Source organism: Tursiops truncatus, chromosome 16 (genome assembly GCF_011762595.2).
Source record: "Tursiops truncatus isolate mTurTru1 chromosome 16, mTurTru1.mat.Y, whole genome shotgun sequence".
NCBI classification, from domain to species: Eukaryota; Metazoa; Chordata; class Mammalia; order Artiodactyla; family Delphinidae; genus Tursiops; species Tursiops truncatus.
In genome coordinates this window covers 47,321,991-47,335,033 of record NC_047049.1, presented here as the reverse complement: position 1 = coordinate 47,335,033, position 13,043 = coordinate 47,321,991, and the positions used below count along the sequence as shown (strand labels likewise).

The 13,043-nt window shown below is 53.4% G+C and overlaps 1 protein-coding gene across 1 annotated transcript; it reads right to left on the bottom strand.

Annotated features, from left to right (window-relative positions):
• Positions 1-9,937, bottom strand: LOC141276713 (anthrax toxin receptor-like). Its single transcript, XM_073793687.1, has 9 exons — positions 9,913-9,937; positions 9,546-9,644; positions 5,429-5,498; positions 4,761-4,851; positions 3,571-3,753; positions 2,034-2,072; positions 839-964; positions 353-430; positions 1-291 (listed from the first exon to the last, which is right to left on the bottom strand). Exons 1-9 carry the CDS (start codon positions 9,935-9,937, stop codon positions 1-3), a joined length of 1,002 nt encoding a protein of 333 aa, XP_073649788.1.
• Between the last annotated feature and the right edge of the window lie 3,106 nt (positions 9,938-13,043).

Here is a 13,043-nt window from a genome sequence, read left to right as displayed (position 1 = left end):
TCATGGATGGGGTGCAGCCAGCAGTCCCACAGGGTCAGGTAGGCAGTGGGGAGGGACGATGGACGGGAGTCCAACAGGCCTCTCCAGCCCTTTTCGCTTAAGATTGGAATTGCTGGGCATTGCTCTGGAGAAGAAAGGTCCTGACATCCTTGAGACGAGGACGCAGGGGAAATGCACGGGCACCATGTTGAGAATCGTCTGGAGGCTCATGAGCTCCAGGTCTCCACGCCTTGGGCGTTCCTCTTGGCAGATGCCCGGACAGGGCTCTCTGACCCACAGTCCCGGAGGCAACTGTCAAGGGCAAAAGCAAGACCGCAGCCCACGGGGAGCATCTTACCTGTGCCCTGCTTACCATGTCCCTGGGCGGACACCACATCAATGACATCTGGTTGCAGTGCTGGACAAAGTCACACAAGGTATCCAGTTTTCCCTGAAAAGCAGAAGTGGTTGTGAGGAAGCTACAGGCATAGATGCTGCCTCTAGAGGGGTGGTGTCCCCTCTGACTTGAGATGGCCTGTCAGGGCTCTGTCCCCACCAATTCCCTGAGATAGCACTACAGCCACACTTTGGGGCCACCCACCAACATCCAGAAACTTGGGCCCATCCCAAGGGGGATACCCTGGTGGTGATGGGAACATGAGCCCTCATACTTTTTGGCCTGCCCTGGGCCACTAGGGTCGGGAGGGCTTTGGCTTTTCTCTGGCACCAAGTGACTGTAGTCCAGTACCCATAGCTCATTTCCACGCCTTATGGGTCCAGACCTGTGCACGAACCGGCTACCCTCACCTCCTGCTCCCCAGCCTTGGGGTCACCAATCCTTCCCAAGGGCCTTTCTCACCTCCATTCGTTTCATCCTGCCTCCTTGGCACCCACAAGGGACAATCACTGTGGGGCATGACATTTGACATGTCTCCTCTGGCTCCGAGGAAGAGAAAACACTGTCTGCATCCTTGTCTGGCAGCTTCTGGGTGCAGACAAATGACATCTGTTGCCTGGGCTCCTGTCAAGTACTGGCCTCTCAGCAAATGTTTGCTGGAGAATCAAGGACAAATGAGCAGCGCCCGGCACGTAGGAGAGTGGCCTCCATGTGAAAAACACACCAACTCCTTTTGGTTTACAAAGATGGCTCTTCTCCAAACATCAACAAACTCTATCCTGTCCCCTTGGTTCCTGGCAGCCACCCTTGCAGGAGAAGCTGGGCGTGAGGCTGTGCCATGTGACGGAGGCTGGCAGGGGTGTGGGCATTAGCAGGTGACAGGGCTGTATTCACCCGACTCTGGCAGATCCAGCCTCCCCAGGCCACACTGCAGCCAGTGTAGACGTCAGCCCAGGCAGTGACCCTGTTTCCCACCAGATCTCAGGCCCAGGTCCCCCTGCCTCGACACGGCACCCCTGCTCTAACTACTTCTAATGGGCCCTGGGTTGGGCCCCTACCCCGGGTCAGCCCCAGCCTCCTCACCTGGCCCTTGGTCCCTGTGCTCACCTGGGCTGTGCTTCCTTCAAAGCTCAATGCCCAGTAAGAGTCCCTCCACCCTCCTCAGCTCCCCAGTCCCTAAAGGCCAACCCTGCCAAGACCCTCATCCTGACATGAGCCAGGGATGAAGACCAAGGAAATGGAGCCCAGCATACATCAGAGCCCAGGGAGGGCGACCAGGTCCCTGAAACCTGGGGATCCTTTCTCAAAAACTCACCTGAGTCCTGGGAAGGACCATCCTACTAACAGTCCTTTGGGAATTGACAAAAAGCCCATTTCTATCAGGAGGGATCACAGCTGTGATAAAGGTCCTCGATCAGGCCATGCTAGGAGTTCAGGAATGATATTGTCTGGGTGACATTTTCTGAGCCCACTTCTTCATCTGCATCCCTTCCTGCCCTCTGTCACTCTCTTCTTTCTGCCAGCTTTTCTGCCCAGGTAGGTGGGAGCTGGAGGGGCGGGGGAAGTCATATCCCCATACACAGTAGGGGGCCTCTCTGTTCAGGTGAGTGTGTACATCAGGCATGCTGACATCATCAGGACCAAACACACCTCTTACCCTTTCTGGTTTCTGCACTGGTGGTGGCTCCTTGATGGTCTAGAATGGAAATGGTCAAAACTGAAGTGGTCAAAGTTTAGTGCCCATAAAACTCATCTCTACTGAAGTGATACCTTCTGCTACCAGGTCTTTGCAGCATGAACTGGCTTCCCTCAACTCTTACACCCTAGCCTGGGGGTCACAGCTCCCTCCCTAATGGCTTTCTTCACCTCCATCCATCTTTTCCTTCTTACTTGGTACCCACAACAAGGGACGATCACTGTGGGGCATGGTGATAATCAAAGGTTAGAATAGAAGGCATGTGGAGGGCTCCAGCTCAGACACAGACAGGAGGGGACCGTGCTCAGCAGCAGTAGGGGGACAGACCATGGCCTTTTGGGGTGTCAACCTTGGGGCCCACTGTCTGTGGGTCTGCAAACAACAGGCTCCACCTCCCTGAGCCTCAGGCTCCTCAGTCATCAAAGGGGAATCGGTACCTCCGTGGAGGGTCAAGGGGGAGACAGGCAGACTAAGGCCCCTGGTCCCTGGTAGAGTTTTCAGCCGCAGCCCTGACATCATATGAAGACAAGAGAACACTCCCCACACCCCTCCTCCTCTCCCCTTCCCTCCCTCCCCCTGCAGCCCTCCCTGCCTCCCAGCCCTCAGGGATGACAGTCCACCTCCCTCTCCCCAACCGGCTTTCTCTCCTCACTTCTCGCCCTTTGCAGAAATCTGACCTGCTGGCTTCTATGCTGCCTTGCTTGTCCTTTCTCAGCTCTGCTTGTTCCTCTTCTTCACCCACCTCTGGCCTGTGTCCTTGCAAACCCAGCCGGCCAGCGCCTCTGTCTTCTCTCCCACCCAGGGCCAGTCTCTGTCCTTTATCATTATCACCACACCTGCCACACCCTCTGAAGGTGACATTTACCCTCAATGCCCCCCAGCTACCAATACCAGACCAGACATCAGATGGTGAGCGCCTGTGGGCAAGGGTAGTGGCTGCTTCATTTCTGCCCCTTTGTGTGCAGCACAGGGCCCTGCACATCCTGGTGACTTAGTGATGACTGATGAAGGAATGACGGAAGGCACCAGAGATGGGCAGGGATCCATGCTGTTTTCAAAGGCACAGCTGCCCCCAGGGTTAGCATCCTCCTGGCCAGCATCCTTCTCCCTCTGGGCCATCATTGCCCTTGCAGATCCCTCTTCGTCCCTCAACAGCAGAGACTCCTGGGGTCTTGGTCTACCTGAGTCCTTCAGAAGCCTGACTGCTGTGGGGCAGCCCTGGTCTCAGGAGGTCTGGGGTCCCTTTTCCCCAGGGGCTGGGACAGTCCATAGGCCACCTCCCTGTGGAGCTGAAAGCACGAAGCAGGTGGCCCCCTAGAAGCCCAGGCTGTGTCTATGCCTGGGATGGGAGGACAGGGTCTGTGCCTTGTTTGCTTGTGTGTTGGCCCTGGAGCTGATGGGAACCCGCCCACAGGCAGGATCGTGGGGCAGGTATGGGCGTGGTCCCTTAGGGGTTGGCGAGGGCTGGACGCAAGCTGTGCGGGCAGGGGTCACTCACCTTCCTGCGGCACAGCCACCAGATGCACCAGAGCATCAGGAGGAACAGGAGCAGGGCTGGGATGAGGGCACAGAAGTAGAGAGGGTTGACATAGGGGGTGAACTGTGGGGGTGGTGATGAGCGAGGCCCCTCGGGAGGCTGTTGGGCAGCTGGTGGGGCATTCCTGTCATCTAGTCTCGCTTCCTACAGAAAAAACACACAGCAGAGTCCCGGCATGGACCAGGCACCTGATACTTGGATCCCATACCAGCCCACCCTGTCCTCCCAGTCCCCCTTCTACTTGGTTGCCCCACCTGAGGACACAGATTCTAGGAGGTCGGGGCTGGTACCCAGAGAGCCACTGTGGAGCCCTGGGCCACAGACCCCACCGCTGGCCCTGCTCAGAGGCTCTCCCCAGAGCCCTGTCAAGGAAGCCCAGTCCTCCATGCAGTGACAACCCAGCCCTCACTGCCTGCCTAGTATGACATACAGGGGTTTTATGAGGACCACAAAATGCTACGACACACAGATGGGTGAGGGAGGGGCTTCGGGGCCTCAGAGAGGTGTGGATGCAAGAGCAGAGGCAGGACACCCTGCTCACCTCCCCGTAGCCTCCCTCCCCTACTTCCCCGCTCTGCAACCTCGGGCCAAGCTGACTAAGCATGGTCACAGCTGCTCCCACCCTCCTGACCCTGATGCCGGGGACCCCGACTTGGAGGGCCCAGGTGTCCTAGAGGCTCTGGACCCTGTCTCCTAGCACACAGTGCCCCAGCCTCTCCTGCTCACCCCGGCTGGAATCCAGGATGGAGCCTTGAGCTCCCCACCACAAGGCCAGGGCCAGGGGAGATGGCAAGGTGGGTCCAGGGTGGGCAGAGCCTCAGCACTGTTTCTGGACTCTGCTTAGGGCTCTAATTGGTCTCTTCCATGTGCCTTCAGTGACACTTGGTTCACAGAGACAGCAAAGGTTTGCAAGACCTGGACAGTAAGGTGTCCCCCAGGTGCTCTTTTTAGTAGCACTCTCAAGGCACTACCCAAGCCTCATGGGGGTTCAGCTCCTGGAGGTAGGGCTAAGGGCTCTGAGCTACCTGTGAGATGCTGCTCAGGGGCCTGTCTGCACAGGCTACCTGCTGGGCCTGCCTGGGGTGTTGTTCCCTTCACTTGCCTCCCCAGGGTTCAGGGTGTCAGGACAGCCTTAGATGCTAGAGCCTTACCCTGGTACTCGCACAGTTCTTGCTGGTGATGCTAACATTGTTGTTGATGAAGCTGACACCATTGTTCAGGCTAACTTCAACAAAGACCTCCCTAAAGCATAAAAGGGGCAGACAGTGACTACCAGGCCAGACAGACATAGTTCTTACACTTAACTCAAATTGTAGCTTATAATATCTCCTCACTGTAATGACTTTGAGCATCAGGCATTCAGGGCTACCAGAGAGCAGACAGCAGGGGTAAGGGGAGCTCATCCCAAAGTACTACGAGGTCAGCTTCTGCAGTGAAGGCTGACCAGGCAGTGAGGATCCCTGCATGGGGTGAGATGTCCTCGTGGCCATGAGTGAAGTGACCAGGGATGGCGGTATGATGTCACCATCCCGACTCCTCTGTATGTACAGAGTATGTGAATTTAGCTCCAAAAGGCTGCCTGGAGCAAAGGTACCATGCCTGGGGCACATCATCTCCTGCATCCTATGCTCCTCAGCAGAGCCTGGGCCACAGCAGATCGCTGAGCACCTCCAGGGACCACCAACCAGGGCAGGTGTGAAGGATGCCCTCAGTCCTCCTGGAGACAGACATGTGCTGCCCCAGTAGAGGTGGCTTCCTAAATTTTTTACACTTCGTGGTGGCAAAAACTGCCCACTCGGCCCCTGAGCTGGGCACTTACTGATCTGGCTCCTCTATCTTTACTCCTGGGCATGTTATACTGGTATCTTTCACAGACTCGGCTTTTATATCTGAAAGACAATCACATGAGAAGAATGTCAGTGGACTTGTCCACCCATCCGCCCCTCCCCTTCTGCCTGCCCTTGGAAGCAGAGCTACCACTTTGGCAGAAGCAGCTTCTCTTCTCTGCCTTCTTCTGACACCTACTGTGCACCAGACACTGTCAGGGCTCTGGCGTCTAGTGGGAACAAGGCAGGCAGAGGCCCTGCCCTCAAGGACCTGACATTTGTGGGACTGGAGAGGGAGACAGACAATAAAGTAACAATGAACAAAATAAGTGCCGGAGTGAAAAGTGCAGTGACATCAATAAGTAAGGGACAGATTAGAGAAGGGAGGGGAAGGGACAGCTGCTTAGGAGCAGGTGACCTGCCCTGTCTTTTAGAGACTCAATTTCTCTTTAAGAGAAAGTGAAATATTTATACAGGACATGATGGGATGTCTGGGATTTGCTTCACAATAATCAATGGTGAGAGTATCATCAAAACCAGATTGGCCAGGATTGGTAATTACTGAAAGAAGGGGAAGGCTGCTTCAAGGGCATTAACAAGTTTTGCTACTTCTGTATGTTATTGAAAATTCCCATTAAAGATAAGGTCTCACTGCGGCGGTGTTCCTGGAGCTGAAACCGGATGAGGGGAAAGGACTGGGGAAGAGGTTCCGGGCTGTGGGAGCCTGTTCCAAGGCCTGAGGCATAACTAGCTGAACTTGTTGTGGGAAAGAGGTGAGTGAGGAGAGGGGGCGGGGCCTCGTGGGCCCTGAGAAGGGGTTTGGGCTTTATTCTAAGTTCAGTGAGCCTGTCGCGTGGCTGGCCAGGTTCGGGTAAGTTTGGACACAGACGTAGCAGGGCCTGCAGGTGGACTGGATGTGGGATGAGAGCAAAGAGGAGTCAAGGACGACGTGCAGGTTAGTGAGCAGAGCGCCTGGGTGGGTGGTGGTGACATTTATGGACACAGGGAAGCCTGAGGGGAACAGGGCTTCTGTGTTCGTGCTTGTTCTGTAACTTTGTGGGAGCTGGGAGGTGGCACGCCGGAGGCTCTGACAGTCTGTAGCTAGTAGCTGTGGAACCTTCTTCTCTCCTGAACCCTAACTCTTTACATCCTTGTAAAAAAAGATGTAAAGAAAGATAGGAAGGCCCAGCTGCTTTGACTGCTGGCTTTCCTACCAGCTTTCTCCCCACCCTGCTCAAACTTCCCCAGGTCCCAGACTTCCCCTCTGAAAGTTAGAATCAATGGTCCCAGAGGGCTGCAGCGGTTCTGACATCGGTGATTCGGGAGAAGAGTCCTTTCACTGGCCTTTTTCATGACACAGGCTTCCCAAGGCCCTAGGATCTAGGTCACCACTTCCTGGGGCCTGGAACCACAGCTCTGCACCTGCTGCCCTGTGTGGACAGGTGCTGGCCTGCACATTTTTGCTGTGTAGGATGAAAGCAGGTTCTCTCCTAGACTTGCACCCACAGGGCTGTGATCAGAGGTTAGGGATGAAGTTCTACAGGAGGGGCCATGCCCAGGGCCACGCCTCTAGGGACACGTTCCGGAGTATCTCCCTAAAAGTGGAGATAGTTTTAAATGTTCTTCTTTTAAATTTATTCAAAAATAGGCTTGTCGTCTGTTCAGAAATATTCTCTAATTTTTAAAAGACTGGAGTCTAGGTGTCACTACCTGGACACTTAAACTTCAAAAGATCGTAATCAAACTAAAGATTTTCCTCTTACATTCCTAGCCTGTTAGTGTTTTTAGAGCCTCCTTTTAACTTAGGGGCATTTTTTTGGGAACTAATATGTCTCATGAAGAAGGCTCTGCGTGACGCTCAATACTTTCCTCAATTCCACTTCAGTTTTTCTTCTATCGTTCAGGAAAACTGGGGTTTACCAGCTGTATTTGAGATGTTACCGGCACTTATCTGTGGATTTGGAATCAGGGGTAACGTTTTATTCTTTACTTTTCTGTACTTCCTGCTTTCTACTGTGTAGCATTGTTATAATTAACAATCTCTAATAATTTGTATTGTTTTTCTCTTTTTTGCTGCAGGTCAGGGCTATTCCCTACAGGATGGTTCATTTCCATGTGGAAATGTTTTTGGATCTAACTCAACTGTCAGATTAGCTGTGAACTGTGTTAGTCCTTTGTTGGGACTGAAAATGAAAACTAATCGGCGAGTATGGTTAGGAGAAAGGATCTGCATCTGAAGGATAGGATGGTTGGGATTAGTGTGAAAAAAATTCCAAAGGGGAGCAACGTACTTTCCATAGGCTGTTCACAATCCAGAACAGGGAGAGGGAGGTGACGGCAGGCACCCCACATACCAAGGGCCCAGAAAAGCATGGTTGACTGGGAAGCAGTTTCCAATATTAACGGATTAACTAAATATTTCACTTGCCACATTTAAAAAGCTTTGTCTTAAAATATGAAAACTTTACATACTAGCGACAGACAAAACATATAGAAACCTTGATTAAAATATTTCTTCTTTATGCTTCTCTATATTTTCTAAACTGTTTTGCCATATGTTTTAATCAGAGGAAAATGTAATTTAAAAGAACCAAATCAATCCTCATCAGTGCATCAGGGCTCCTGGCGATAAACAGCCCTGTACGGCCACTTCTGGTCAGCCTTGACTACATGCAGTGAGGTGGTCAGCAGAGGAGCCCAGGACTGTGGGATGGGCCCTCCTGTGTGAGATCCTGGTGCTGGTCCAACTCAGAGAGAAACACTGGTGATATCTAGAGTGGGAAAGCAATGTAGCCATGGACCACAGGGGAACATCTGAACACATTTCCTGGAGGATAGGTTGAGTCCCACCTTCCTCAAGAACTGTCATCTCAGTGAGGTCAAAGGCCCAGACTGGGCAATCACATCACCTATGCCTACTTTCCAGCTCTTCCTGAACCAGCTTGTGACCTTGGGCAAGCTCTTGAATTGACTCTGACTCTGGTTTCAGATCTACACAAAGGAATAACAATAGGTTTCTTTTGAGAATTAACTGGGATAGTGCGTGTAAGGCACTTAGCACATTAGCAGATGTAGTAGGTGCTCAATAAACATTAGCTCTCCACATAAACGTGTTACTGAGTCCTAATCACTCCTGCGAAATTACAGTCCAAGGGAAATCTAGCTCCCTGAGGCCATCTACACACTATGTGGTGAGAGAGTGTGGCAATGGCAGAGCCCTGCGCATTCTATGCACCCGTGGAAGAAGGAGAGATACTCGCTCTGGGTTTACCAGATGGCCCTGGAATGAGGAGTGTCACTGAACATAATATAATCATATTAAATCAATGCATCAGGGGAGGGTTGAGAAGGAAGAGGAAGTTCAACTGTCCCCAGGCGCTCTGTGGGGGAGATCAGGCCCACCTCAGCACTGAGGACACATCTGCTTCCCCAACTGTGTGCTTCCTCAGGCCTCTCACCCATCCTGGAGGGATACCTGGTGCCTGAGTATTTCCAAACAGTAGCTTTACATATGTGATAGGGCTTAGTTAGTGCACCTACCATACTGGCCCCATTTCATAGCACAGATAATAGAGGCTGGGAGCAGAACACTCATTAGGTCAAGATCACACATATAATGTGGGCCAGCGCCAGGATTCCGGGGCCCAGGCCTGGCAGTTGGCATCCGCTCTCAATCCCAGGTGACCACACGGTCCTGGGAGAGCTCAGTGCACCTGGCCCAGACTCAGGGCCCTGGGGCCACCTCCACTTCCCACCAGCAGACTCGTGAGATTCAAGTCCTTGTCTCTCAAGGGAAGTGAGGGCCAAGGAAAGTGTGGGGGGAGTGTAGCAGTGAGGATAGACCCAGCACCCCCAACCCAGCCTTGAAAGGTGTACGTCCTGACCCAAGAAGCTCTTGATGTGCTGGGGATTGATCACTTCCTGGCCTGAGATGAAGGGAGCAGTGGCCAGGCTTCCCAGCCAGGTCCCTCCTTCCATTGTCCATGCTGCCTCTATACTCACAGTGTCCACAGTGAGTGGTGAGCAAGGGTTTCGACGGCCTGGCTGGCTCAGGGAACGCAGTGTGGTGCGGGAAGCGTGTCACTTGGCAGCACCAAGGGGGTTACTTACCAAACAACTGCTTGTCACTGAACTTAAATCTACAAATAACTTCATCCTTCTTCTTTGCATTATTAAATCCTTTTCCAGAAATCATCAATTCATTTTCATCTGCAAGGGCAACACCCAAAGGTCTGTATTAGGAGGGGCTGAGTGCTGTCTTCCCCCTGATCTTGCAGTTACGACAGGCCACTCCATAACTGAATTGCCAGGGACTCTGATGAGGAAGCATATGTGTCTGAACCAGTATCTGTGTGCACACTGGGCCTCACCTGGTATCACAAAGGGTACAACTGAGATGGATGGGCCTTGAGCACTCACGGGCTTCTCACCACTGCCCCTGACCCATCCAACTCATTAAAGGCATCCAGTCTCATACCCTCCACAGGGGCAAACCCAGCCATAGGTTTCTCACTCTGAAGCCAAGGTATTCCCTAAAACGCACAGGCAGTGCTCTCCACCAGGCCCTCTCTTACACAAATGGCAGGAACCCAGACAACACAGGCAGAAGACAGTCCTGACCCTTGTCTGAGCTGAGCACACAAGCCTGGGTGTCTGTGGGGCTTTTTGACACTTGGTAGTCTGCTCCTCCTCCGTGTCTCTCTCTCTCTGCCTATGGCAGGCTAGAGACCCCAGGAGCAAGGCCAGGACCTGGGTGAGGCAAGGAGGTGAGGACCCTGCACAGGAGAATCCCCCATGGAAGGTGAAATCCTGTCTCAGCTGTGGTTCTGAAGTCGGCAATGAGTGCTCTGCCCCTCGCTCTTCCTGCCCCTTCATGTGCCTCACACAACCCCCCACGCCCACCACAGTGATTCACCAAGCATCTCCTTCTTTCAGGGTGGGAGACACTGATTTGCTAAGATGCAGTTCTGGGCCATAGCCCCTCTGCAGGCTGCTGGGTCCCCACTGGTGCTTCCTGACAACTGAAACAAATACTAGGGGATCCAGAGAAGGCAGCTAGGGTGCCTGACTTCTGGGGAGCTGGCCAGGATAAATGCAGGTCTTCCTGCTGATAGCCTGAGGTCATTAGCCTCCAACTCTGTCTCCTGGTCAAGGTCAATTAAATACTTGAGGTCAGTTAACTCTGAGGGACATGCCTCAGAAATGCCAGCACAGCCTTGGACCTGGCAGTGCTGATTCGTCCTGCTTCAGATCTTCCTGTGGTCACCTCAGATCAAGGTGGAGTTTACAAATTCTCTTTTGAAGTAAACAGATTCTTGGGCTGTGGGCTGAAGCTGGCCTGCTAACATGTTTTGATAGGCTTTTGGAAGCAGAAAGCCCCCACAGAGGACCTGGCAGTCCCGGCCTCATGGTGAAGGTTGGACGCAGCCTCCTCTTCCACGTAGCTGACAGGAGGGAGGGCGGCAGCTGAGGGCAGGGCCGTCTGATAGCCCAGCGCACAGCCCGTGCCGCATCCTCAGGAGTAGCGCACGCTGCCCTCCGCCTGGACACCCTCCTTCCTCCTTGTGTCTCCTGCTGCCCTCAGCCCCGCTCGGGTGCTGCTTCACCTCTGCAGCAGAGCCCCCTGTGCCCCAGGCACTGCCGCTCCCTAAGGGGGGCTTCTGAACTCCGGCAAGTCTCCAAAGTAGAAGGCAGGGTGATGGTTTCAATATTTCAGCAAAAGAGACTTGCAGGTAACGGATTTTTGCTTTGTCCAGAAAGCTGCTCCTTTTGCTTCCCAACCCCTCCCCCTGCACCCCAATTCCTCCAACATAACAACCACAGGAAGGAAATGAAGTCACAGGAAGGTCTAAAATCGGCTTGCAGGGCTGCATGTCCCACGTACAGTCCACTGCCCACCAGCTCTCAGGCAGCAGAAGGACGAACAGTCCGGGTAAGGGAGATGGATCCTTTCTGGAACAGAGAGCTTTCTCTCTGGAAGAAAAGTTGTACACCAGGCCAGCTGGGGGCTCCAGAGAGAGGAGCTGGGAAGGCAGGCGTCTCCCTGAGAAGGCTGGTGGAGCTGAGCATGAAAAGGGCATCTAGCCTGCCTGAGACTGACACAGGTGCACAGGTGGACGTGACCTGCCCTGGGGCGGGCGGGTCTGGGAGCACCACATGCTGCTTGGGACAGTCACTTTGAGAGAAACTGGACACTGACCAGCTGTGATCTGGGTGTCCCCTTAAGGCAGCAGGCCTACGTCTGGTCTTGACTCCAGGGAATTCCTTTCCCAAGCTCGCAGAGGTAAGCATCAGGATGGTCCTACAGTGTGACTTCTAGTATCGACTTATTAGAAACAATCTGACTATTGATCAAGGGAGGCCCATGAAATAAATTGTTCCATCCATGCAATGGGATACTATGTAGACGGCTGGAAAGTACTATGTACTGCATGATCCCATTAATGTAAAAATATCCTTGTAAAGTATACTTAGGTAGGTCTTTACATATAAAAGCTGAACTCCTTGTGGTTGTTATCTCTGGAGAGAGTAGGATGGGACAAGGGGGGACCTTATCATGGTGGGGGACAGCCTGGACCCAGGCTGGTTACAGGAGTGTCCCCGTCTGCGCAGTGTGTCCTGCCTTCATCCCGCAGGTCCTCCTGCCCCGCACAGCCTGCCCACCCCCACCCCCTCCACCCCCCACCCCCCCAGAAGGTCTCTGGCCATGACGCAGAGCTGGATGCTGGACCTCAGAGGGAAGCCCTGCTCTGCACTGTGTCCTCCTATGGCCACACTGCTGGGCCCCACCTGCTGGGCTTCCTGCAGACACTCACTCTGGCCCAGTCACATACAGGAAAAGGAGTGACCAGGTGCCGCCTCCAGCCTGCCTCTGGGGTCCAAGCCCCGGGCCAACCCAGCAACACACAGGAGGGATGAATCCCCAAACCACGGTGCCGAGTGCCCCAGGCCAGGCCCTGCGCTCATCCCCTGTGAGTCCCTGAGGAGAGGTTCTAAAGCAGCAAACTAGCTTGTGGAGGAAGAAATCAGGGAGTAGTTGCCTCCAGGGGGTGGGGCAGGGATTGCCTGGGAAGGGAGCTGAGGGAACTTTCTGGGGGCAAATGTAATGTTCTGAGTCTTCATAGGGCTGGGGATTACACAGGTGTGTGCATTTGTCATATCATTTGTCACTCGTCAAATGATACACTTGTTTGTTGCATTTCAAGAAGAAATGCAAGAAACAAGAAATCTTTTTCTTCATTTCAAGAAGAAAAATCTTAACAAAAATTGTTTCCCAGCTAAAGAAATGTGGTGCAGTAGCCTGATGACTGTAAGCTAGTTTGAAATGCATCAAGATATAAGATGGGGGCTTCCCTGATGGTGCAGTGGTTAGGAATCCACCTGCCAATGCAGGAGACAAGGGTTCGGGCCCTACTCCAAGAAGATCCCATATGCCGTGGAGCAACTAAGCCTGTGCACCACAACACTGAGCCTGAGCTCTAGAGCCCGCAAGCCACAACTACTGAGCCCACGTGCCACAACTACTGAGCTTGAGAGCCTAAAGCCCATGCTCCGCAACGAGAGAAGCCATGGCAATGAGAAGCCCATGCACCGCAACGAGGAGTGGTC